Raw genomic sequence first — 24643 nt, forward strand, 5'->3', positions numbered from 1 at the left:
ATTCTCTCATTCAGGGAATGCCTATCCTTTGGCAAGGAGATGAAAGTGACATTAGTCCTCCTAGAATAAAGCAGTAGAAGAAACAAGGGCTACTCTTCTAATTTGCTAGTCAGTAAAATTGAGATGACTCAGTTGATTTACCCCACATTTCTGGAGTTGCACCATGGCCCAGGTGCTGCAATGAGGAGGGTCATGAGAAGGTCCAGGGGGTCCCCAAGATCTGACAGTGGGAGCCCCATTTATTATCAGATGCTTAAGAATCTCTTGGGGAGTGTCTTAGCAGCCTGGCTCTGGGTGCCGCCCTGAGATTCTGATAGAAGGAATGAAAGCACCTGGTGCATATTTTGAGAAATACAGTGGTAGAAAAAACAAGATTTTATATATTTGGGAGAATTGCAGCATTTAGTCTTGACACACTTGGCAGCATAATTAACACCTCTAAAATGTTTTTTAAAAACACCTTGTAAAGTTAACAGTATTTTATAACTCACGTGTAGCTAGAATATCAGACTTAACCCTTGACCCAGCTCTACATGAGATCCGTAGGCCAGTCTGCACTCTCTTCTCAACAGAGAGGATTCGGTTGTTTCAGAAAAGCAGACCTGGGATTGTCCCTGTTTAATGCGTCTGGGCAGCTGCTTCCAAATTGTTCTTTTCCTGTGATGTTGGCAGCTGCGTGGTGGCGCCTGTACGTTCTGCTTCTTTAACCCAGCTGCAGCTTCTGGCCCGGTCAGTGGCAGCGCTGAAATCCTCTGGTGCGTGCTCCCAGGCCTTTGCCCTTTTGTTCCTGGATGGGAGAGCCACAACAGGGTTGCAGACGGATATCCATTTTCCCGGGGCTTCGTTGGGCCTGGCCATGTGCCTGCTGCACAAAAACAGCATTGTCAGGCCTCTCAGCAAGATACTGGAGAAAATTGAAATCCCTCAGGGCTGGTGTTCAGGTATTTCTTCCCCAGCAAGATGGTATTACAAGCTGGATGAAAATAGTGGCAGTGCACATACTTCTCTGGACAGAAACTGCCATCTGCTAGGCATTGGCGTTTACTTTGGGCATGTCGACTCTGACTCGAAAAGCGTGCTCTTTGCCCAACAGTCTAGCTATGTCCAGTTTCTTGATTCAAGGGGCCAGGGGGTACTTGGTTTCCTGGACTGTGCTGAGGAATGTCAGGGCCACCATGTTGGAAAGTGGTGCTGAATGCCTCTGCTGGGAGCAGGGTTGCCCAGCAACAGGTGCCGTCTGCCCTTTGTTGAGGCAGCTCCGGGCTCTGCCTTGTTGCTGTGGCAGCTCGGCTTCTCGGGGGGGTGGGAGCTGCCATGCTGACCCTTTGTGCACCCGGCCTCGGCCTCCCTACCACGCCTGCATCCACAGCAGCGTGCCCACCCCACCATCTGCTTCAGGGAGACCTGGGCTGGGGGCGTGGGGTGACATTTTCTGCATGGCGGTTTGCATTTGAGTCTAAAAATGGCATCTGTGCCTTTTGAAGCTGAATGGCGAGAGACAAGCTGCCAGTGGATTCAGCGACTGTAACCAGACTCTTAGCAGTCGGCTTAGAGCAGGTGTGCAGGGAGAGCTGGCATTTTAGAAACTAGTTCCAGATTTGGGTAAGTGCAGATGTTTTGTCAAAATGTGGCCCTGAAGGTTTGTATTTCGCCTACGGACAAGACTTGTTTGGCCTGTTTTGAGGTTTAAAACCGTTGAGCTGACAGTTTGAATTAGAATGATTTTTATATGAAAGCTGAAGGCAAAGTCAGAAGCCCTGGCAGCACTGAGCCGCTCCTGCCTGAGAGCCATCCATCATACACGGCACATGATTTTCACGGGCCGCCATTAGGTACGGGCCCCTGGAGCCTTAGAAGGCTGTGACCTGTGTTTACAGGGAGAGCCAGGGAAGGGGGTTTCCGTGCTTTGAGTGGACACAGCAGGGCAGTTATCTTTATGCAGCAAAAGGAACCTGGAACAGAAAGAAAACCATCCGAGCTTTGGGTACTGGCTGCTGTCTGATCTGGGAACCTCAGGTGTACTTTGCCAGCTTTTCTCCCGCTAGGTGCTGCTTTTAAAGGTTTAAGAACATGATAGTGAGGAGCCACGGTAGCTCCTGTACCCATGGAGACTCACATGCGCTGGCCAGTCTCAAAGCCCAGGGGACCACGTGCTTGGCAGAGATGCCGGGCCTTTGGACAGGCCAGATGTTTTGGGATTCTGTAGCCCTGGTGCCTGTGGGAAGCCTCCTTTGTGCCCAGTTGCTGAGGTGGTGATCCGAAGCCATAGTGCAGGCCTTTTGAAGCTCCCCACCACCCCCAGGGCGCAGCCAGCCACCGAAGTCTGCAGCCTGCTGTGGGGGGAGCCAGGGAGAGGGCAAGTACCACAGCGACCTCGCCTTCGGCATGACTATCCCTGGTTCCCACAACCCTGAAGCCAAGGAGAGAGCCAGGATGAAGAGTGAGCTCGCAGGGCCGACCACTCTGCTCCTGTAGCACAGAGACCTTGGGAAGACACGCTTTCTCTCTGTACCAAAATAAAAACGAAGGCAGATTGCCATTGCCTCTTGGGCCAGATTCTCTCTTCTGTGCGAACTGGGGTGTGTCCAGTGACCCAGTACCGGTTGCTGTAGAACGCACTCAGACTCACGGTGACTTCGTGTGTGTCACAGTAGAATTGTGCCCCTTAGGGTTTTCCTGCTGATTTTTTGGAAGTTTTTTTTAGACCACCAGGCCTTCCTTCCACCTCTGGGTGGACTCAAACCTCCAGCCCTTTGGTTAGCAGCTAGCTCAGTGCCTTAATCTTTTGCACGGCCCAAGGACTCTGCCTCAGGCCCACATCTGAATTCCTTCTGGGCAGATGCTGTGTCCACCATGTTGTCTCCCTGCCTGGCCATGCGACTGTGTTGTGTACCATCCCCCAGTGCCAGCAAAGGGCCCCGCTGTCCTGTTCCCGGAGCACACTGCCCAGCGATCTGTGAGTGGGGCATATGTTCACCGTCTTGTCATGAATCCAGCTTGCGCACTCTGCCCAGTCCTGTAGTTTCCTGTAAACTGTCTTGTCCCAGAATCCAGGAGTCCCGTTTCTGGCTTTATGTGGTCTCCAGGAAAGCCCAAGGCGTCCCACTCGTGCCGTTCTCCACCCTGTTAATCTCCACAGCCCACACATCAGAGATCGGGGTGTCCATGTAGAAAGGCAGCTCTGAGTTAAGTTATCTGAGAACCTGCTCATTTCCGTCTGAGCCTCTTCGTGTCCACTGACTCCTCAACGGCACTAATCTGCCTTTTGCCCCCAGCATCCCACGTAAACAGCTCCCCCTGGACCTTCCCAGTGGCTGCTAATGGGAAAACCCAATGGGGACTTTCCAGTTGTGCTTGATGCTGTTAGAGTTCTTTCTTACAGTGCTCTGCACTGTTGGCTCTACCAGCACTCGCTGTGCTTTCCTCCGTTCTCCTGCTTGCTCCCTGCTCCCTTGGTGGGAGATGTTTTCTCTGTCCCATATGCTTCTCCTGCTCTCTCCTCTCCAACCTGGCCCCATGGTTTTTCCTTATTTTTAGTCCAGGCTTCTTAAGTAGCCAGTAACAGAAACCCACTCAAACTAGCATAGCTAAAAAAGCTGACTGACCCTAAGAACACAGAAGGATCTCGGGGACTCCAAGGACGGAGGCCACATGGGCCTCCTAGGGGCTTGGACCAGGGAGGAGGGGGTCGGAAGGCACCCCACAATGTCTGCTTCCCCGTCATTTGCCCTTCTTTCCTTGACTGTGAGGCTTATCTGCTTCTGCAGACACGCCCGGGAAGCCAGCCTCCCACAACCCCTGGCTGCTTGTGTTTTCAGTTTCAGCTCTTACCTAAACTGCCTGTCCAGGTCCTGAGAGCTCGAGGAAGGCGCCTTCCCACTGACTCAGCGATTTCACTTCTAGGAGCTTAAGGATGTAATGTGAAAAATGCATTAAGGTCTCAGTTTATGAACACTCATCATAGAATCATTGGTTATGGGGAACAATTAGAAGCACTTTAAATAGCCAAGAATAAGATTTTGTGAAATCACTTATGATATATTAAGATGATACACTTTTATCGTATTTTTCAAAGCAGTTCAGAATCAATTTTTGAGTCGAGGCTGATGAGAAAATGAGATTGAATAAAAAGCAAAGCATGAGACTGAATGATCTCAGTTAAAATATACATTTGTGTGTGTGTTGCTGTTTGCTGCTGTCGAGTTGGCCTCTGACTCATAGTGACCCCATACACAAGGGAACAAAACACCGCCTGGCCCTACCACCCCTGAGATCAGTTTGGGATCAAACTATTGTGGTCCACAGGGTTTTCACTGGCTGCTTTTCAGGAGTAGGTTGCCAAGCCTGTCTTCCTAGTCCGTCTTAGTCTGGAATCTCTGCTGAAGTCTGTTCAGCATCATAGGAACGTGCAAGCCTCCACTGGTGGATGAGTAGTGGCTCCTCGTGAGGCGAACGGGCCAGGATTCGAAACTGGGTTTCCCACATGGAAGTGGAGAATTCTATCACTGAACCATCTCTCTCTGTTACACACCAAATGTTAGCAGTAGCCATTTCAGGGTGATGGAAGGGCTAGAGACTTCTTTTCTCTATAAATTTTTTATATATTCTGTTGTTTTAAACATGACGTCAAGAACTCCAGCCTTCTTGGAAGCCATCCAGCTTCCCCAGGCTGGGTGGCATCCCTCCTCTGTCCCTTTCTAGTACTGGGCACACATTTCTATTGTTGCAGTTACCATGTCGTCCTTTAACTTCTTGAAGAGAAGACTTGGTTTTCATCTCTGTGTCTCTGGTATCTAGCAAAAGGTTGCACAGGACTGACAACGAATGTTAACTGAAGAAATTTTAAGTCAGCAGAGAGACATTTTTGTTAAGTTCAAACATCTGCAGCTTTTCTCTGCATTGAAAGCTTCCCTCTTCTCCTTCTGAGCAGCGTTGGGATCTTATTGGTCAGACTGACGATAATGTTGACCATTGGCATTTAAGGATGGTATGTATATGAACATGGTTTAGCTGCTGGGACTTGAAAAAAGGAACTTTTTATTTTGAGATAGTTGTTGAATCGCATGCAGTTTTAAGACTTAATGCGGAGAGATCCTAGGCTCCCCTTGCAGTTTCCCTCAATTGACCGCCTTGTAGAGCTCCAGTACAATGTCACAACCGGCATACCGACATTGATAACAGTCACGAAGCAAAACATCTCCTTAGAGCCCCCCGACCTTGCTCCCTCCTCCACCCCTCCTTAACCCCTGCCAACGAATCTCTTCTCTATTTGTATAATTCTGTCTTATCAAAAATGTTTTATAAATGGAATCTTACGTTATGTAACCTTTTGGGATTGGTTTTTATCACTCAGTATAATTCCCTGGAGACTTATCCAGTGATTTGTACCAGTGTGTACCATTGTGTTCATTCCTCTGTATTGCCAAGTAGTATTCCATGGTAAGCCTGTTCCACAATTCGTTTAACCATTCACCTGCTGGAGGACATCTGGGCTGTTGCCATTTTTTTGGCTTTTATGAATAAAGTTGCTATAAATATCCACATGCAGGTTTTCGTGTGAACTTAAGTTTTCGTTTCTCTGGGCTAAATTCCCAGGAACGTAGTTACTGGGTCATACGGAAGCTGCGTGTGTACTTTTGTTAGAAACCGCCAAACCCTTTGGCAGAGTTCCCACCAGCAATGTGTGAGGGGTTTGGTTTCTCAGCATCCTCACCAGCATTTGGTTTTTTTCCTACTCTTTTAGAGCCATTTTGATGTGTTTGTATTTTTATCTCATTGTGGTTTTTAATTTGCATTTCCTTAATGGTTAATAACATTGAACATCTTCATGTGTGTATTCTCTTGGGTGAAACATCTGCTCATATCTTTGCTATATTTTCTAACTGGATTTTTTTTTTTTTACTGTTGAGTTTTGAGACTTATTTATACATTCCAGGTACTAGTCCTCCGTCAGATTCACGGTTTTCAACAATTTTCTCCCAGTCTGTAGCTTGCCTCCTCATCCTCTTCACGTGGGCTTTCACAGAGCAAAGATTTTTGAATTTGATGAAGTCTGATTTATCCATTTTTAATTTTATGGACCGTGGTTTTTTTGTTTTTGTTTTTGGTATCAAGAACTCATTGCTGAGCCCTAGATCCTGAAGAGGTTTTTTTTTCCCTAAAAGTTTTCTAGTTTTACATTTTACATGTAGGTTTGTGATCAACTTTGATTCATTATCACGTAAGGTGTGAGATTTGGGTTGAGGTTCATTTTTGTCTTGCTGCCATTGAGCTCTGGTGAAAACTGAGTTGGGCATATTGTTCGGGTCTGTTTCTGGGTACTGTACTCTGTTCCATTGCTCTGTGTGTCCCTCTGCCAGTTCCACAGGGTCTTGATTGTGTAGCAGTGGAACTTCTAAAGCCTTGTCCCTCACCTGTTCTGTGCCGAGGGCGGCGGGCTTCCCCGTATGTGCTGACACCCTGTGTTTGCCTTTCAGACATCTATGTGTACGCCGTCCTTGTGTGCTGTGTCGGGATCCTCAGCGTCCTCCTCTTCACTCTGGTTATCATCTGGCAGTCAGTGTTCAGTAAGAGGAAGTCCCGAGGTAAGAAAACTGGTACTCTCCCATCTGGGGAGGGGCAGTGTTTGAAGGCCTGGTTCTGAGCACAGACAAACCACAGACAGGCAGAGGATGCTGGGACATGCACAGTGATTCGGGGATTATTTCCTGTGACTGGGGGGCAGAGAGGCCCATAGGTGGGAGAAGATGCTCTCCCCTTCTTGTTGTTAGCCGCCACAGCAGCGGCCTCCAACTCACCTCATCCCCGGTCCTGTGCCATACTCGTGTCTTGGACAGGCTCTGCTGTGACCCACAGGCTTTTCACTGGTGTTGAAGTTTGGTGATTTTTGGACATAGATCACCAGGCCTTTCTTCCTAGTCTGTCTGATTCCGGAAGGTCTGTGAAAACCGGCTCAGCATCACAGCGACACCCGGTCTTCCAATGACAGACAAGGTGGTGGCTGTGCTTGAGGGGTGCTGGCTGGGAATCGAGCCTGGGCCTCCCTCACGGAAGGCGAGAATTTGCCACGGAACCACTGGGCCTCCCTCACGGAAGGCGAGAGTTCGCCACGGACCCACTGGGCCTCCCTCACGGAAGGCGAGAGTTCGCCACGGACCCACTGGGCCTCCGTCACGGAGGGCGAGAGTTCGCCACGGACCCACTGGGCCTCCCTCACGGAGGGCGAGAGTTCGCCACGGACCCACTGGGCCTCCCTCACGGAGGGCGAGAGTTCGCCACGGACCCACTGATGCCTCTGTTTCTCCGCAGGCTCTGCTGAAATGAAATGTGACCGCTGCTAACATTGTTCAACTTCCTCTTTTTGTCGACATTCCTTCCTTCCTTGCTTTCTGAGATTTCTGATCTTGCTCATTCTCCCCAAAAGAGGCTGTGCTTGTCAGATGACTCTGGGCTCGAATCCTGGCTCTGCCACTTAAGACTGAGTTTGGGGACAAGTTTCCTCATTTTCTGAACTTGAGTTTCCTCTTCGGTGAAATTGGGCCAACCCCGCCTTCCCTGGATTGAAGGTGGCTGTGTGCATTCATGGTGTAAGGACATCACCTGGTGCTGGGCCTGACAGGCAGGTGGACCGAGAGAGCCTTGCCCTCCCTGCTCCTCTCCTGTCCAGGCCTATGACTGTTCACACCAGTCTCCTGTTTGTCAGTGTCCCTGTTTCCCAGCTCTGACCTCAGTGTCTTGTCCTGTCTCCCTTGGTTCCTTAGTGGTTACGGTTCTCAGGGCTTCACTCTGTGAATTCCCTGTGAATGATGTCCGCTTTCTCTGGTCCCACATCTCGCCAGTGGCTCTTGTACCTCGTCTGACGTGCCCCACCTGGGTCCCTCCTTCAGCATTCCCAGATCAGTCAGGGTCACTGTGGCTCCTGGGGATGACAGGGGTAAGAGCTTGGCTCTGTAGTTAGGCTGACTCTGACTCAAATGGTGATCACTTACCAGCTGGTGACCTACCTCTGCACCAACTCTTCCTCAACAAAAAACGCGGGAAATTGTCCCGCACCTGTCTCACAGGACCGTTGAGGATTAAGTTAAAAAAAAAAAAAAAGTGTGCAAAACCCTTGACACACTCTGGCTCATAGTAAGTATCCCATAGTTAAGCTAACAAATGGCTACCACTGTATATACTAGTTACTGTTATTAGCCCAAGGTCATCAACCTGGGAGGTATCAGATTCCATGGTCATGGCTGATGGGCATGCTGAAACAGGGAACCTGAGCAGCCTTGACAGAGGGGACTGGCTCCAGGAGTGTGGCAGGGCCAAGGGAACCAGGAAGCAAGGCGGTGCACCTAGGAACTAGCTCCTCCTGGGAGCTGTTTCACCCTAGACCTTGAGGGCAGGGGAGGGTGTGGTTCCTGGGGCTGTGGGGCTGGGGCCCTGGGGGAGGGTTCACCACAGGAGCCCCGAGCATGGAGAGAGGCAGAAGGAGCCAGACACGCACATTCCTCAGCGCCACCCCCGTCTCCTACAGGTCCCTCCCCTCTGTGGAAACCACCAGAAGCCAGAGGGCAGGGCAGCTCAGAGCTGCTCCACAGAGGTCAACTTCCAGGGCTCAGAGCAGGGTGGGGAAGGGTGAGGGGCCCCTGGGAGGCGCACGGAGAGGGCCTGGTGCACTCAGCTACTTGGTGACAAAGCACGGGCTGGAGCCCAGATCCTTCTACTCCAAAGCCCACGCCCTTTCAACCACCCTGTGCTGCTCCCAAAATCCAGCTGAGAGGCCCTCCTCGGTGCAGCCCCACCTGATCACGAATGCCCCACTTGGAACCCTCTTGTACCACCTCATGGCACATGTTGTCACAGGTGCAGACACATTTGCTTCCCTTCAAAAGGACGATTCGTGAGGGCAGGAACCGTGCGTCTGATCTGCCATCCTTGGGATTTGGCTCAGGACAGCTGCTCGACAAATGGTGGTTGGATGGGTTTGTTTCCCAGCTGCTTTGCTCCAGCTGTTGGAGTTTGGAAGCCACATAGGCAGTTTCTAACATGTTTTGCTCTGAAGGCACCTTGGCCTGGCTCAGCGGTGTGAGAGAGAGATCTACGTGAGCTGCAGGCCCCATTAGGCATTAGCAGGGGCAGAGAGACAAAGCACAGTGGTTAGAGCCAGAAGACATCCCCTTCTCCCCCAGAGCCAAGAAAGGCAAGGCTGGGACACACGCTGTGGTCTCAGAGAGCCCAGAATTTCCCCATCTTTACCCCACTGGAGTGGACACCGGACTGCCTCTACGTACCTGTGTACAGCATCCAAAAGCCCTCCTGAGCTGCTGAGAGCATTGCCTGAGCATCTGCTGGGGGCCAACCCCTCACTAGGCTCCTCACGCTCCCTTGAGATCCCCGGCACCACTTGGGAGGGCAGCGGGTCGCTTCCATCTGACAGATTGCAGCCGGGGAGCGTTACAAAGCTCTGAAATAAGAAGGTGGTGGTGGGGCTCAAGCCCTGCCCGAGTCCACACCTGCCATTCAGTCTCCTAAAGCAAGCCGCGGGCACTTCAGAGCTGCCTTTCCAAGGGCCTTTCCTTCAGCCCTCCTGTGGCTGTTGTTGCTGAGGTCCCTCCCCAATGGCTCTTTATTGGCCCTGCAGCTCCTCGGGGAGCTGGGCCTTGGTCTGGGGCAACTCATGCCACTGCAGGGTGGGCCCTGCCCCTGCCGCCCTCGGAGTCGGCACCTCCCAGCCGCCCTGTGGAGCCAGGCAGGGACTGTTCAGAGGGTGCCTGGGCAGGGGAGGGCTATCCAGTAGGCAAGGTAAGCACAGTGAGATCTGTAGCGATCAATTTCATGTGGGTTTCACCACATCGAGAGATTGTTCCCTGCAGATTAGTAAGTAAGCACAAGTAAGCCCGTACTTACCTTGTTGACGAGGTCGTTCGCCCCTGTCAGGGCCTGTACATTTGAAAAGAGGCTTTGATTCTGCAGGAAGTTGCTGTGGGGTTGGGAGAGAGACAGATGCCAGCCATACCTAGAAGCAGAACAGATGATCTCGTAAGCAAGGTAAGCACAGCGCTTACCTTGCCTGTTGGATAATCAGCCGCTGGGCTGAGGTTACCCCTTGACTGGCCACTGGAGCCTAAAAACACACTCCTCACAGTTTTTGGAGCAGACACTTCACCTGGGAACTTGCTAGGTTGCGGATTCTGGTTCAGTACGTCTGGGATGGGCTGGAGAGTGTGCCTGTCTAATGAACCCAGCTGCTGCTGTTCCTGACCTGACCCCAGCCAGCAGCCTCCTTACAACAAGCCTTTTACAGCGATCCCATGGCTATTTTGAAGTGAAACTCAGAGATAACGTATGCTACCTGTACCCGTAAGAGGATCTCTGGTGGCGCAGTGGTTTACGCCTCGGCTGCTAACCAGAAGGTCAGCGGTTCCAACCCACCAGCTGCACTGCAGGAGACAGATGTGGCCTTCTGCTTCCGTTAAGATCACAGCCTTGAAAAAAGCCCTGTCCTATAAGGTCACTCGGAGTCAGAATCGACTCGATGGCAGTGGGTTTTGGGGTTATACCTATAAAAATCAACTTAATGCACTAACTGTAATTAAAGGAAAGTAATTTACAGTACAATAAAATGGATTTTTGTTTTGCACCTACTTCTTTTGAGTAAGTTTGAATTTCGGAGAAAGCAATATTTCCTGATATTTGACATTTGACATAAAGGCTAAATAAGTATGTATATATATATATACCTATAAAACCAAGAAAACAAACCCATTGCTGTTGAGTCAATTCTGACTCATAGCGACGCTATAGGACAGAGTAGAACTGCCCCATAGGGTTTCCGAGGAGCGCCTGGCGGATTTGAACTGCCGACCTTTTGGTGTTTGGTCAGCAGCCGTAGCTCTTAACCACCACGCCACCAGGGTTTCCACACTACGCACCAGTACTACTTGCTGTTGAGTCGACCCTGACTCACAGGGACCCTGTGTGTGTCAGAATAGAACTGTGCTCCACAGGGTTTTCAGTGGCTGATTTTTAGGAAGTGGCTCACTAGGCCTTCCTTCTGAGGTGCCTCTGGGTGGACACCAGCCTCCAGTCTTTGGTTAGCAGCTGAGCATGTGAACAGTTTGCACCACCCAGACACTCCATACCAAGAAAAAAAAAAAAAACCCCATTGTCATTGAGTCAGTTCTGACTCATGGTAACCCCGTGCGTTATGAGGCAGAGCTGCTCCACGGGATTTTCTTGGCTGTAATTTCTGTAGAAGCAGATTGCCAGTCCTTTCTCTCACTGCACCACTGGGTGGATTCAAACCACTAACCTTCTACAGGTTCTCTCTGTCCCCCAGACCAAAAGGTTGGTGGTTTGAATCTACCCACAGATGCCTTGGAAGAAAGGCTTGGAGATCTGCTTCCAAAAAGGTCACAGCCTTGAAAGCCCTGTGGAGCGCAGTTCTACTCCACACACATTGGATCATCATGAGTTATAATTAGCTTGACTGCAATTGGGACACACGCTCGCACACACACACACGCACACACATATATATAATGTATCTTTATACATATATATGAATACCATCATGATATACATGCAGATGTATATATATATACACACACACACACACACACATATATGTTGTTGTTGTTAGGTGCCGTCGAGTCGGTTCCAATTCATAGCGACCCTATGCACAACAGAACGAAACACTACCTGGTCCTGAGCCATCTTTACGATCGTTGCTATGCTTGAGCTCATTGTTGGAGCCACCGTGTCAATGTACCTCGCTGAGGGTCTTCCTCTTTTCCGCTGACCCTGTACTCTGCCAAGCATGATGCCCTTCTCCAGGGACTCATCCCTCCTGACAAAAGTATGTGAGACACAGTCTCGCCATCCTTGCTTCTAAGGAGCATTCTGGTTGTACTTCTTCCAAGACAGATTTGTTCGTTCTTTTGGCAGTCCATGGTATATTCAATATTCTTTGCCAACACCACAATTCAAAGGCATCAACTCTTCTTTGGTCTTATTCATTGTCCAGCTTTCACATGCATATGATGTGATTGAAAATACCACGGCTTGGGTCAGGCGCAGGTCATGTCTTCAGGGTGACATCTTTGTTCTTCGACACTTTGAAGAGGTCCTTTGCAGCAGATTTGCCCATTGCAGTGCGTCTTTTGATTTCTTGACTGCTGCTTCCATGGCTGTTGATTGTGGATCCAAGTAAAATGAAATCCTTAACAACTTCGATCTTTTCTCCGTTTATCATGATGTTGCTCATTGGTCCAGTTGTGAGGATTTTTGTTTCCTTTGTGTTGAGGTGTAATCCATACTGAAGACTGTGGTCTTTGATCTTCATTAGTAAGTGCTTCAAGTCCTCCTCACTTTCAGCAAGCAAGGTTGTGTCATCTGCATAACGCAGGTTGTTAATGAGTCTTCCTCCAACGCTGATGCCCCGTTCTTCTTCATATAGTCCAGCTTCTCATATTATTTGTTCTGCATACAAATTAAATAGGTATGGTGAAAGAATACAACCCTGACACACACCTTTCCTGACTTTAAACCAATCAGTATCCCCTTGTTCTGTCCGAACAACTGCCTCTTCATCTATGTACAGGTTCCTCATGAGCACAATTAAGTGTTCTGGAATTCCCATTCTTCACAGTGTTATCCATAGTTTGTTATGATCCACACAGTCAAATGCCTTTGCATAATCAATAAAACAGGTAAACATCCTTCTGGTATTCTCCGCTTTCAGCCAGGATCCATCTGACATCCGCAGTGATATCCCTGGTTCCACGTCCTCTTCTGCAACCGTCCTGAATTTCTGACAGTTCCCTGTCGATATACTGCTGCAGCTGTTTTTGAATGATCTTCAGCAGAATTTTGCTTGCATGTGATATTAATGATATTGTTCTATAATTTCCACATTCGGTTAGATCACCTTTCTTGGGAATAGGCATAAATATGGATCTGTTCCAGTCAGTTGGCCAGGGAGCTGTCTTCATATTTCTTGGCACAGACGAGTGAGCACCTCCAGCGCTGCATCTGTTTGTTGAAACATCTCAATTGCTATTCCATCAATTCCTGGAGCCTTTTTTTTTTTTTTTCTTTTGCCAATGCCTTCAGAGCAGCTTGTAGTTCTTCCTTCAGCACCATCGGTTCCTGATCATATGCCACCTCTTGAAATGGTTGAATATCGACTAATTCTTTAGTCAGTCTAGCCAATGGTTTATCAATTTTGTTAATTTTTTCAAAGAACCAGCTTTTGGCTTTGTTAATTCTTTCAATTGTTTTTCTGTTCTCTAATTCGTTTACCTCAGCTCTAATTTTTATTATTTGTTTTCTTCTGGTGCCTGATGGATTCTTTTGTTGCTCACTTTCTATTTGTTCAAGTTGTAGGGACAGTTCTCTGATTTTGCCTCTTTCTTCTTTTTGTATGTGTGCATTTATTGATATAAATTGGCCTCTGAGCACTGCTTTTGCTGTGTCCCAGAGGTTTTGATAGGAAGTATTTTCATTCTCGTTGCTTTCTATGAATTTCCTTATTCCCTCCTTGATGTCTTCTGTAACCCAGTCTTTTTTCAGGAGGGTATTGTTCACAGTTTCCAAGTATTTGATTTCTTTTCCCTAGTTTTTCTGTTATTGATTTCTAGTTTTATTGCCTTGTGGTCTGAGAAGATGCTTTGTAATATTTCGATGTTTTGGATTCTGCAAAGGTTTGTTTTATGACCTAATATGTGGTCTATTCTAGAGAATGTTCCATGTGCACTAGAAAAAAAAGTATACTTTGCAGCAGTTGGGTGGAGAGTTCTGTATAAGTCAATGAGGTCAAGTTGGTTGATTGTTGTAATTAGGTCTTCCGTGTCTCTATTGAGCTTCTTACTGGATGTCCTGTCCTTCTCCGAAAGTGGTGTGTTGAAGTCTCCTACTATAACTGTGGAGGTGTCTATCTCACTTTTCAATTCTGTTAAAATTTGATTTATGTATCTTGCAGCCCTGTCATTGGGTGCATAAATATTTAATATGGTTATGTCTTCCTGATCAATTGTCCCTTTTATCATTATGTAGTGTCCTTCTTTATCCTTTGTGGTGGATTTAAGTCTAAAGTCTATTTTGTCAGAAATTAATATTTCTACTCCTCTTCTTTTTTGCTTGATATATTTTTTTCCATCCTTTGAGTTTTAGTTTGTGTCTCTAAGTCTAAGGTGTGTCTCTTGTAGGCAGCATATAGACGGATCGTGTTTCTTTATCCAGTCCGAGACTCTCTGTCTCTTTATTGGTGCATTTAGTCCATTTACATTCAGCGTAATTATAGATAAATAAGTGTTTAGTGTTGTCGTTTTGATGTCTTTTTATGTGTGTTGTTGACAATTTCATTTTTCCACATACTTTTTTGTGCTGAGACATTTTTCTTAGTAAATTGTGAGATCCTCATTTTCATAGTGTTTGATTTTATGTTTGTTGAGTCGTTACGTTTTTCTTGGCTTTTATCTTGAGTTATGGAGTTGTCATACCTCTTTGTGGTTACCTTAATAAAAAAAAAAAAATATTTACCCCTATTTTTCTAAGTAAAACCCTAACTTGTATTGTTCTATATCGCCTTGTATCACTCTCCATATGGCAGTTCTATGCCACCTGTATTTAGTCCCTCTTTTTGATTATTGTGATCTTTTACATATTGACTTCAATGATTCCCTGTTATGAGCATTTTTTTTTTAATTAATCTTAATTTGTTTTTGTGATTTCCCTATTTGAATTGATATCAGGATGTTCTGTTTTGTGACCTTGTGTTGTGCTGGTATCTGATATTATTGGTTTTCTGACCAAAACATTTCCTTTAGTACTTCTTGTAGCTTTGGTTTGGTTTTTGCAAATTCTCTAAACTTGTGTTTATCTGTAAATATCTTAATTTCACCTTCATATTTCAGAGAGAGTTTTGCTGGATATATGATCTTTGGCTGGCAGTTTTTCTCCTTCAGTGCTCTGTATATGTCATCCCATTCCCTTCTTGCCTGCATGGTTTCTGCTGAGTAGTCTGAACTTATTCTTATTGATTCTCCCTTGAAGGAGGCCTTTCTTTTCTCCCTGGCTGCTTTTAAAATTTTCTCTTTATCTTTGGTTTTGGCAAGTTTGATGATAATACGTCTTGGTGTTTTTCTTTTTGGATCAATCTTAAATGGGGTTCGATGAGCATCTTGGATAGATATCCTTTCGTCTTTCATGATGTCACGGAAGTTTTCTGTCAGCAGATCTTCAACTATTTTCTCTGTGTTTTCTGTCCCCCCTCCCTGTTCTGGGACTCCAATCACTCGCAAGTTATCCTTCTTGATAGAGTCCCACATGATTCTTAGGGTTTCTTCATTTTTTTTAATTCTTTTATCTGATTTTTTTTCAGCTATGTTGGTGTTAATTCCCTGGTCCTCCAGATTTCCCAGTTTGCATTCTAATTGCTCGAGTCTGCCCCTCTGACTTCCTATTGCGTTGTCTAATTCTGTAATTTTATTGTTAATCTTTTGGATTTCTACATGCTGTCTCTCTATGGATTCTTGCAACTTATTAATTTTTCCACTATGTTCTTGAATAATCTTTTTGAGTTCTTCAACAGTTTTATCAGTGTGTTCCTTGGCTTTTTCTGCAGTTTGCCTTATTTCATTTCTGATGTCTTGAAGCATTCTGTAAATTAGTTTTTTATATTCTGTATCTGATAATTCCAGGATTGTATCTTCATTTGGGAAAGATTTTGATTCTTTTGTTTGGGGGGTTGGAGAAGCTGTCATGGTCTGCTTCTTTATGTGGTTTGATATCGGCTGCTGTCTCCGAGCCATCACTAAGATATAAAAAAAAAATATAGTAGTGATTTATTATATAATTGCTCACTGAGTCTTATCTTGTTTTGTTTTCTTTCAATATATGTGGATGGGCTACTAGATTGTGCTGTCTTGTTTGTTGTAGCCCTTGACTTACTTATGACCTATTACCAGCTGGTTTGGGCTGTTGCCAGATATATATGCCTGAGTCTATTCACTATTCTTGAGTAGAATCTGATTTTGGGTCATGAAGTGTGTGGTGCACCCTAACACCTATCCACCTCGAGAAGTAGTGGTGATAGTTGTGTGCACCAGATTCTATTAGCAGCTGGGGTTCACCCTCCGGGGGGGCAGGATGCTGACAGACTTCCCCCAAGTGTCAATGAGGTGGGTGTGTCTCTATTCCTATAGCACCGTGATGGGAGGGCACTGCAGGTGTACCTTAGGCCCCCAAAGCAAGTACCTCTACTGATTGGTAGGTGTCACTCTCCTTAGATCCCTAAGGCAAGAGGGTAGGTGGTCTGGGGGGAGCTTCAGCCCTCAGTTCCCTGTTGTGGGTCAGTTAGGGCTCTGTTGGATAAGCAGAGATATCAGACGTGGGAAACTTGTTTTTCCAGAAAATCCGCTAAAAAAAAATGCAGTCAGATCCCTATCAGAACTGCCTTTGGATTATAACCGCCACCTTGTTCCCTGTAAGGATGAAAGTCCGAGATTTGGATCATATATGCTTGGCTGTAGCTGGTTCTGTGGTTTTAGTCCAATTAGGGATGGATTTTTGGTCCCTGGATTTTTTGTGGTTCCTTCTCTCAGGCCGGAAGAATGGGTTAGGAAAAGACCAAAAAAAAAAAAAAAAGGGGGAAAGCAAAGCCACCGCGGAACCGGAGCCGTTCTCCCTCTGGCTCAGGAAATTCCAATGTTAATGAAGCTGCCTGGGAAGGGTGGGGGAGGGTTCAGAGAAATAGGAGAGTAGCACCTCGGAATATAGCCAAAGTTGCTTGTCTTGCTTGGAATGACTATTTTATCTGAGATTCCCGAGGGGCGTGTCGCCTACGTGCGCTGGCTGTGTGGAGATTGCCCCCGGGGGTCTGGCCCGCTGAAGCCGTGGTCAGATCCTCCGCTGCCAGTCCAAAGCCCAGCGTCAAGTTTCCCCTGCTGGGACACTGCACTCCCGGCTCCAAAATCAGTCGCCGCCTCCTGGGGACTTCTCGTTCCACCAGCCGCGTCGCCGCCCCGCGCCGTCCCCGCGGACCGGCTGGGCCCCCTCCCGGGGTTAGTTCAGGGGAGTAGAGCTGTGCCCCGTGCTTGCGCCGTGACAGCGCCCAGTCAAAAGCCCGGCGCCAAGGTTCCCCGGCTGGGACGCTGCACTCCCGGCTCCAAAACCAGTCACTGCCTCCCGGGGACTTCTCCCACCAGCCGCATCGCCACGCCACCTGCGCAGACTGGCTGGGCCCCCTCCCGGGGTCAGTTCAGGGGGGTAGGGCTGCGCCCCTTGTTTGCGCTGTCACAAGAGTTTTGAGTTCAGCTTCCCTGGGCCCAGAAGCCCAGTGCCGAGGTTACCTGACTGGGACGCTGGCTCCAGGCTCTGAAAACAGTCGCTGCTTCCCCATATTTGTTCGTTTTCCGTCTCTAAATCTGTGTTTGTTGTTCAGGGTTCGTAGGTTGTTAGGTATGTGATCGATTCACTTGTTTTTCCGAGTCTTTGTTGCAAGAGGGGTCCGAGGTAGCGTCTACCTAGTCCACCATCTTCGAATATCGACTAATTCTTTTTGGTATAATGACTCTGTGCATTCCTTTCATCTTCTTTTGATGCTTCCTGAATCATTTAATATTTTCCCCATGGAATCCTTTACTACTGCCACTCGAGGCTTGAATTTTTTCTTCAGTTCTTTCAGCTCGAGAAACGCCGAGCATGTCCTTCCCTTTTGGTTTTCCATCTCCTGCTCTTTGCACGTGTCATTATAATACTTTATTTTGTTTTCTCAAGAGGCCCTTTGAAATCTTCTGTTCAGTTCTTTTACTTCATCAATTCTTCCTTTTGCTTTAGCTGCTCGACGCTCAAGAACAAGTTTCAGGGTCTCCTCTAACATCCATCTTGGTGTTTTTTTTCTTTCCTGTCTTTTCAGTGACCTCTTGCTTTCTTCGTGGATGATGTCCTTGATGTCATTCCACAACTTGTCTGGTCTTCGGTCACTAGTGTTCAGTGCGTCAAATCTATTCTTGCGATGGTCTCTAAATTCAGGTGGGATATACTCAAGGTCATATCTTGACTCTCATGGACTTGCTCTGATTTTCTTCCGTTTCAGCTTGAACTTGCATATGAACAATTGATGGTCTGTTCCACAGTCGGCCCCTGGCCTTGTTCTAACTGATGATATTGAGCTTTTCCATCATCCCTTTCCACAGATGTAGTCAATTTGATTTCTGTGTGTTCCATCTGGTGAGGTCCATGTGTATAGTCGCCGTTTATGTTGGTGAAAGAAGGTATTTACAATGAAGAAGTCACTGGTCTTGCAAAATTCCATCATTCGATCTCTGGCATTGTTTCTATCACCAAGGCCATACTTTCCAACTACTGATCCTCCCTCTTTGTTTCCAACTTTCGCATTCCAATCGCCAGTAATTATCAATGCATCTTGATTGCATGTTCGATCAATTTCAGACTGCAGCAGCTGATAAAAATCTTCTATTTCTTCATCTTTGGCCCTAGTGGTTGGTGTGTAAATTTGAATACTAGTCGTATTCACTGGTCTTCCTTGTAGGTGTATGGATATTATCCTATCATAGATATGTGTATATATATGTATGTATGTTCCAGTTGTGATTGAGTCAGTTATCACTCATGATGACCCAATGTGTACAGAGTAGAAGTGTGCTCCATAGGGTTTTCAAGGCTGTAATCTTTTTGAAAGCAAGCCTTTCTTTTGAGACACCTCTGGTTAGATCTGCGCCACCAACCTTTCAGTTAGTAGTCAATCGCTGAAATGTTCGTGCCACCCAGGGACTCATACACACACGCACACAGACCCAGTAGCCACATGACAAGGACAAGTACAGGCTGGCGCAGGTGAGTCTGCCTTAAGTGGCCCTGCCCTTAGTGATGGAATTTTTAAAACCCCAACTGTTGGTAAAGTTTCAAATAAACACTCTTGCCCTGATCTTCACAGTAGTTACACTCATTACAATTTCATTTATAAATTCATCACATATTAAAATGGAGCAAAAACATACCTTGTGTCTCTGTGTAAAGTAGGCATAGGTCCCAGGCTCAGAAAACAATGAATAGGTTTTTCCCTTCGTGACTGTCAGGGGGTCATCCCAAAGTCATGTGGGAGAACTCTTCCTCTGTGGGACTGCCCTGCATATTGCTGACTCTCAGGCATTACCCCCATCAGTGTGGCCATCAGGAACACCCCCAGAGAGCCCTGCTGACAACCAAGGCTTTGAGCAACTACCCCAAGTGTGATGCTGTGTCGTTCAGCAGGAGAAAGCAAGGCTTCCAGGAATCCCAGGGCCAGGCCCAGTGGAAAGGGTTCCTGGAGTGAGTAGAATTTCTCCATCTGTGGACCTACAAGCACTTGATATGCACTGACAGTTTTTAATTAAGATGACACATGTGCACATTGCGTTGTAACAACCCTGCATTGTCTTTATTCAAACTATTAATATGTATAAACTCTTGTTGTTCGCTGCTGTCAGCTCCAGCTCCAGCTCCTGGTGACTGGCGATCAGGTGGCAACCAAACGTTACTCAGCCCTGCGTCGTCCTCACGATGGCCAGCGTGTTTGAGCCCGTGTGCCAGTCAGTCTTACCGAGGGTCTCCTTTGTCCTTGTTGGCCTTCTAGCCTACCAAACACTATGTCCGCTTTGGTGGATGGTCCTTCCCAATTATATGCCCAAAGCAAGTGATTTGGACAATATTCTGTTGTGATTCATATGCTTTTCATTGGCTAATTTTTGGAAGATCACCAGGCCTTTCTTCCTAGTCTTAGTCTGGAAGCTGCATTGAAACCTGTCCTCCATGGGTGACCCTACTGGTGTTTGAGATTCTGGTGGCATAGCTTCCAGCATCACAGCAACACCCAGGCCCCCACAGTATGGACAGATGGGTGGTAGATAAAGTGCTTAGAACAACGTTTAGTGTGAGAAGGGCCCTGGCTTACTAGGCACCAGTGACTACACACACCCCCTTGTTAGAGTGACAGTTCCTAGGTCTTCTACTCAAAATGCGTGTTGGGCCTTCCGCATCCTCACCTCGTGCAGGAAAGAGTGCGTGTGAGCCACAGCAGGGGCCCATGTGGGAAACAGAGCTGAGCCCAGCACCTACTCTCCTGCTTGGTCAGCAAGACCCATCTGAAAAGAGCACATCAGATGAGCGGGCCCAGCTGCTGTCTCTCAGGGCAACCCTGAGATCAAGAAGCCCATACTGGGAGCCTGGGGCCATATTCCTTGTCCTCGGCCTTCGCCACAGGCCTTGTTCTGCTTTCTTTTTCTGGGTACCTGCTGTCTAGGTGAGCAGGAGTTAATGGACCATGTGCTGTCTGCCAGACACAGACTGGCTTCTCCATGTCGCCTCCAGAGCCCGGTTAGGGCCAGCAGTGCCCACAGCCCCATCACATGGCCTGTGCAGCCCTGAGTCATCCTGGAAGCACCAGACCTGGTGGCCAGGGGTTGAGGCCCTGAGTTCTTTTAGTGGTTTCCAAAAGCCTTTGCTTCTTTGGATATTCCTCCAGGCTCACTGCCCAGCGGTGGCCCCAACAATTCTACGGAAACACAGCTTTTAAGGCACCCTAGAATCAGACAGGGAAGCAGGTGACCCGACCTCTTTATTTGTACTCTCGTGTTAGCTAGAACTAGGGACAGGATGGCAGGACCTCCTAGGCCTGTGAAGCCTCTGTGACTTGACCCCCTGTGCAGGCTTGCTCTCCTGATTCCCTGTAGCAATGACATCAAAAGGGCCTGTGGCTGTTTCTTCTGGAAATCGTAGGAAACAGGTGGGGGGTGGGAGGCTGTATGCCACTCCACAGCCAGTAGGAGAGGCCCAGGCTGGGGTGGGTGGGGACAGGGAGGACAGAGAGACAGAGCCCAGAGCCTCAGAGAGGATGAGAGGGCTCACTGGCTTGCAGAGAGATACTTGGACAAGTCTGGGCACGAACTCTGTCCTCTGACACTCCTCAGATGCAGGTATTTTCTCCAGTGTGTGAGTGTGTGTTGGAGGAGTGGCTGCTCTCTCATTCAGTGCCTTGAGATAAGAAGCCTCTCCTCTGGAGGTGCTTGCAAGGCTCCTCAGTATCTGTCGTAGAGTTCAGATTCAAGCTCCTTTACTTACAAAGCAGGTCTTCTCAGGCCCCAAATAAGCATCCTGAGCCCCGAGGCTTCTCACCTTTAAAGTGGGGATAAGAGCTCCCCTTTGTTTGCAGGGCTGTTGCGAGGTTCAGGGGAGATGGCCTGTGTGAAAGACGCTCTTCGTTCCATTGTGTGGCTGCCGGTGCTGGCTGTGGGCAGCTGGCTGACACCCCTGGGTTCCCTCTCCTGGTGGTCTCTCATCATCAGTGGTCAGAAGTTGTGATGACCACACTGACCACACCATGCTCCGGGCAGCCCAAAGCCATGTGACTCTTGAGAACCTCTTTGAGCACTGTCCCAGTAGAAGTATAATGTGGACCACGTGTGTAGTTGTACATATTCTAGATGGTCTTGTTAGCTGCTGTTGAGTTGGCTTCTACTCCTTATATACAACATAACAAAGCATTGCCTGGTCCTGTGCCATCTTCGTGATCATTGGTGTGTTTGAGCCCATTGTTACGGCCACTGTGTATTTTGAGTGTCTTCCAACCTAGGGGGCTCATCTTCCAGCACTATATTGGGCGATATTCTGTTGTGATCCATAAGGTTTGCATTGGCTAATTTTCTGGAGCAGATTGCCAAGCCTTTCTTCCTAGTCTCTCTTAGCCTGGAAGCTCTGCTGAAACCTTTCTGCCATGAATGACCCTCCTGTTGTTTGAAATACCAGTGGCATAGCTTCCAGCATCACAGCAATGTATAAGCTGCCACAGTATATACAACAAACTGACAGGTAGTGGCATTTTCTAGTAGTCAGATTTAAAAAGTCAAAAGAAACAGGTTAAATTAATGTTTTATTTACCTCAGTATATCCAAAACATCAATGAGTATCAACATAAAAATTTCTGACGTGGTATCGAAATCCGGCGTGCGTTTTGTGCTTCTGGCACGTCTCAGTTTGGACTAGTCACAGTTCAGCACCACCCGTGGCTCGTGACTGCTGTACTGGACCGTGTGGCCCTAGATAAACAGCGTTACATGCTGAGTGGATGTGGCCATAAAGCAGCTCTTTGTACCAAGGGAACAGGAAACGGAAAACTTGATTCTCCTTCTCGGCTTTCCATTTGGTGACAAGAGAGAAGGGTTTGACCTGGCCTCCTAACTGCTGGCCAGGTAGTAACATGTTTGAAGGCAAGGCTGTTTCCTGGAAGTGGGGCCAGGGCTCTTGGGCTTGGCAGGTGAGAGCCCAGTTGGTGCTGGGAAGGGACCGGACAGGAAGGGAGGGGCGCACTCTGTACCTGCCTCCCCCCCGCATGGAAATGCAGGCAGAGAGCTGTGGGCTTGGCCCCAAATACAGGCCTGGCGCTTTCTCAGGGCTGTGTGGCTCTCTGCCTTTGCCAGACCAGATGAGGCTGGAGAGCCCTTTGTTCATTCTGCAGACACTTCCTGGGCGTTCACTCCAGGCACAGCGCTGGGCCCGGTGCTGGGGACGCAGTAAGCATTCAGTGTGAGTGTGAAAGGTTCTGGGAGCAGAGTGGGAATGTCCAAACATCCTGACTCAGAGTCTCTGCAAGGCCTGTTGGTTAGGGGACGCTGTGTGGGACCAGGGACGTGGGGTGGGGGTGTGAGCAGCATGGCCTCAATGGTGGAGGCTGGGACAGAGAAAGAGTGACTCAAGGGCCTGGTGTTCACAGTTGTCTTCTTGTCAGGAGTGGTGAGAAAAACAGTCCCTCCTTTCTGAGCTTCAAAGTCCTGAACATACTAAGATCAGCATTTCAAAGAAACACGTCCAACTCTTCATCTCCGTGAAGGACAGTTGCTTTGCTGGTGCCTGGCCCGTGGCCCTGGGGTTCCTGGCTTGACAACTGGCTGCCTTCTCTTCCCCATCTCAATCCCCCACTCCCGCTGAGGCTACCTGGATCACTACCCACATAAACTCTTTGCATGTGAATCCTTGCCTTAAGGTCAGCTTCTCAGGTATCCAGACAAAGACATGGAACACACTGATGTAGTCAACCCTGATTATACTATGTATATTTGAAGGTGATTCTGGGCAGAGTCTAGTCCTCAAATGTCCAGAATCATGTTTGGTCCTGTGGGTGGCCCCTCTTCATTAGTGGTAACCTTGGCCTTGCGTTCACTCAGGCTGAGACCCCATCTCCTTGTGCCCTGTACGCCTGTCCCACCAGCTTCTGGCCCCTTCTTAGTCAGCTCCCCCACCAATGCCTACTGTTATGAGAGTCACCCCACCGCCCCAGTTGCCCTCCTGTTCCCTGTCTTCCCGATCTCTAGGCCACTGGCCACCTGCCCCTGAACGTGACTTCCTGAACCACAGGTCAGCTCTTTGGTCCCAGCTCCAGCTGGGAGACTGGACAGACCATTTACCCTGTGAGCCTTAGTTTCTCTATCCATAGGAGGCCTGACACCTGCCTTCCTGGTGTTGCTGAGAATGTCGTAGTGTAGCTACGAGCACGCTCTGGAGTTAGACTGCCCGGCTCGACCACTTCCCAGCCATGTGAGCGTGGCCAGCTGTTAACCTGTCTGTGCCTTGGTGTCCTCCACTGTAAAATGGGAAGGAGGACCAGCTCATTATAAAGTTGACATTAGACGACAAAGTTTTGGTCTTCAAACATTTTTGCTTGCATAGCCCCTAAAATAATTTCAAAACTACGCACTCCTACACGTTGTTTTGCGGACATCTGAACTTTGTAATCATAAATGTAGATTGTTGCAAAGGATATAATTTCCAGAGCATCACCAATATTGACATCTTAAAATAAAATGGCTACCTCTGTGTTTTACATCAAAATACCGTGGCTTTAATAGCTACCTCCATTTATTTTTTTAAGCGTTCAGCTGCCAACCAGAAGGTCAGCAGCTTGAATCAACCAGCTGCTCCTTGGAAACCCAATGGGGCAGTTCCACCCTGTCTTACAGTCTCTGTGAGTCAGAACCCACTTGATGGCAATGGCCTTGGTTTGGTTTTTTCATTTATTTAAAAGACTCCATGAAGAAGCTTTGTTAGAAATTTTATATTTTCTCTTTGAAATTTTATTTTACCTTCAGCCTACTTCCCCCACGGAGTTTTATCCCGTTTTAATACAATTTTTTTTTTTCTATTTTGAAAGTCCTTTATTGATCATGTTGTAAAATAATATGAGTATAAACTTAAATCAAGAAATTTTTGTTTCCATCTCAGTCTGTACGTGTTAAACTAGTTCTTCTGGGTTGAGTTGTCAATATTGTGCAGTTAGTAAGACGTGGACAATCACTGTAAACTGCTTCAAAACCACACAAACATATTATAAATTTAGGTAAATAATTAATAATCCTAAGATGTAAAATTTTATTGGAAATGTGTTTTTATTGAGATGGATTTTTGTTTTTAATTCATACACCTTTGGGTAGATTTGTTCGGGGTAGAATTCAGCATCAGTTCTGCTCCTGCGTTTTCATAGCTGCCTCTGAGAAACCTCGTTCAGTGTAAACAGAGGCACAGGTGAGCGAAGTTTTGCTGTCACGGTCAGTACCTGAAACTGCCTTCTCCTATGTTATATGTCAAAAGTCACGTAATGATCTGT

At 47.6% G+C, this 24643-nt stretch overlaps 1 protein-coding gene across 1 annotated transcript in view; it reads left to right on the forward strand.

The window, feature by feature from the left end:
* Nucleotides 1-24643, forward strand: part of VSTM4 (V-set and transmembrane domain containing 4) — a 145622-nt gene that overhangs the window by 46261 nt on the left and 74718 nt on the right. Inside the window, exon 4 of the mRNA XM_023547175.2 lies at nt 6477-6584. Coding sequence (XP_023402943.2) covers nt 6477-6584 — 108 coding nt within the window. The remainder of the gene's footprint in view (nt 1-6476; nt 6585-24643) is intronic.

The sequence above is a fragment of the Loxodonta africana genome, chromosome 16, assembly GCF_030014295.1.
Source record: "Loxodonta africana isolate mLoxAfr1 chromosome 16, mLoxAfr1.hap2, whole genome shotgun sequence".
Lineage (NCBI taxonomy): Eukaryota > Metazoa > Chordata > Mammalia > Proboscidea > Elephantidae > Loxodonta > Loxodonta africana.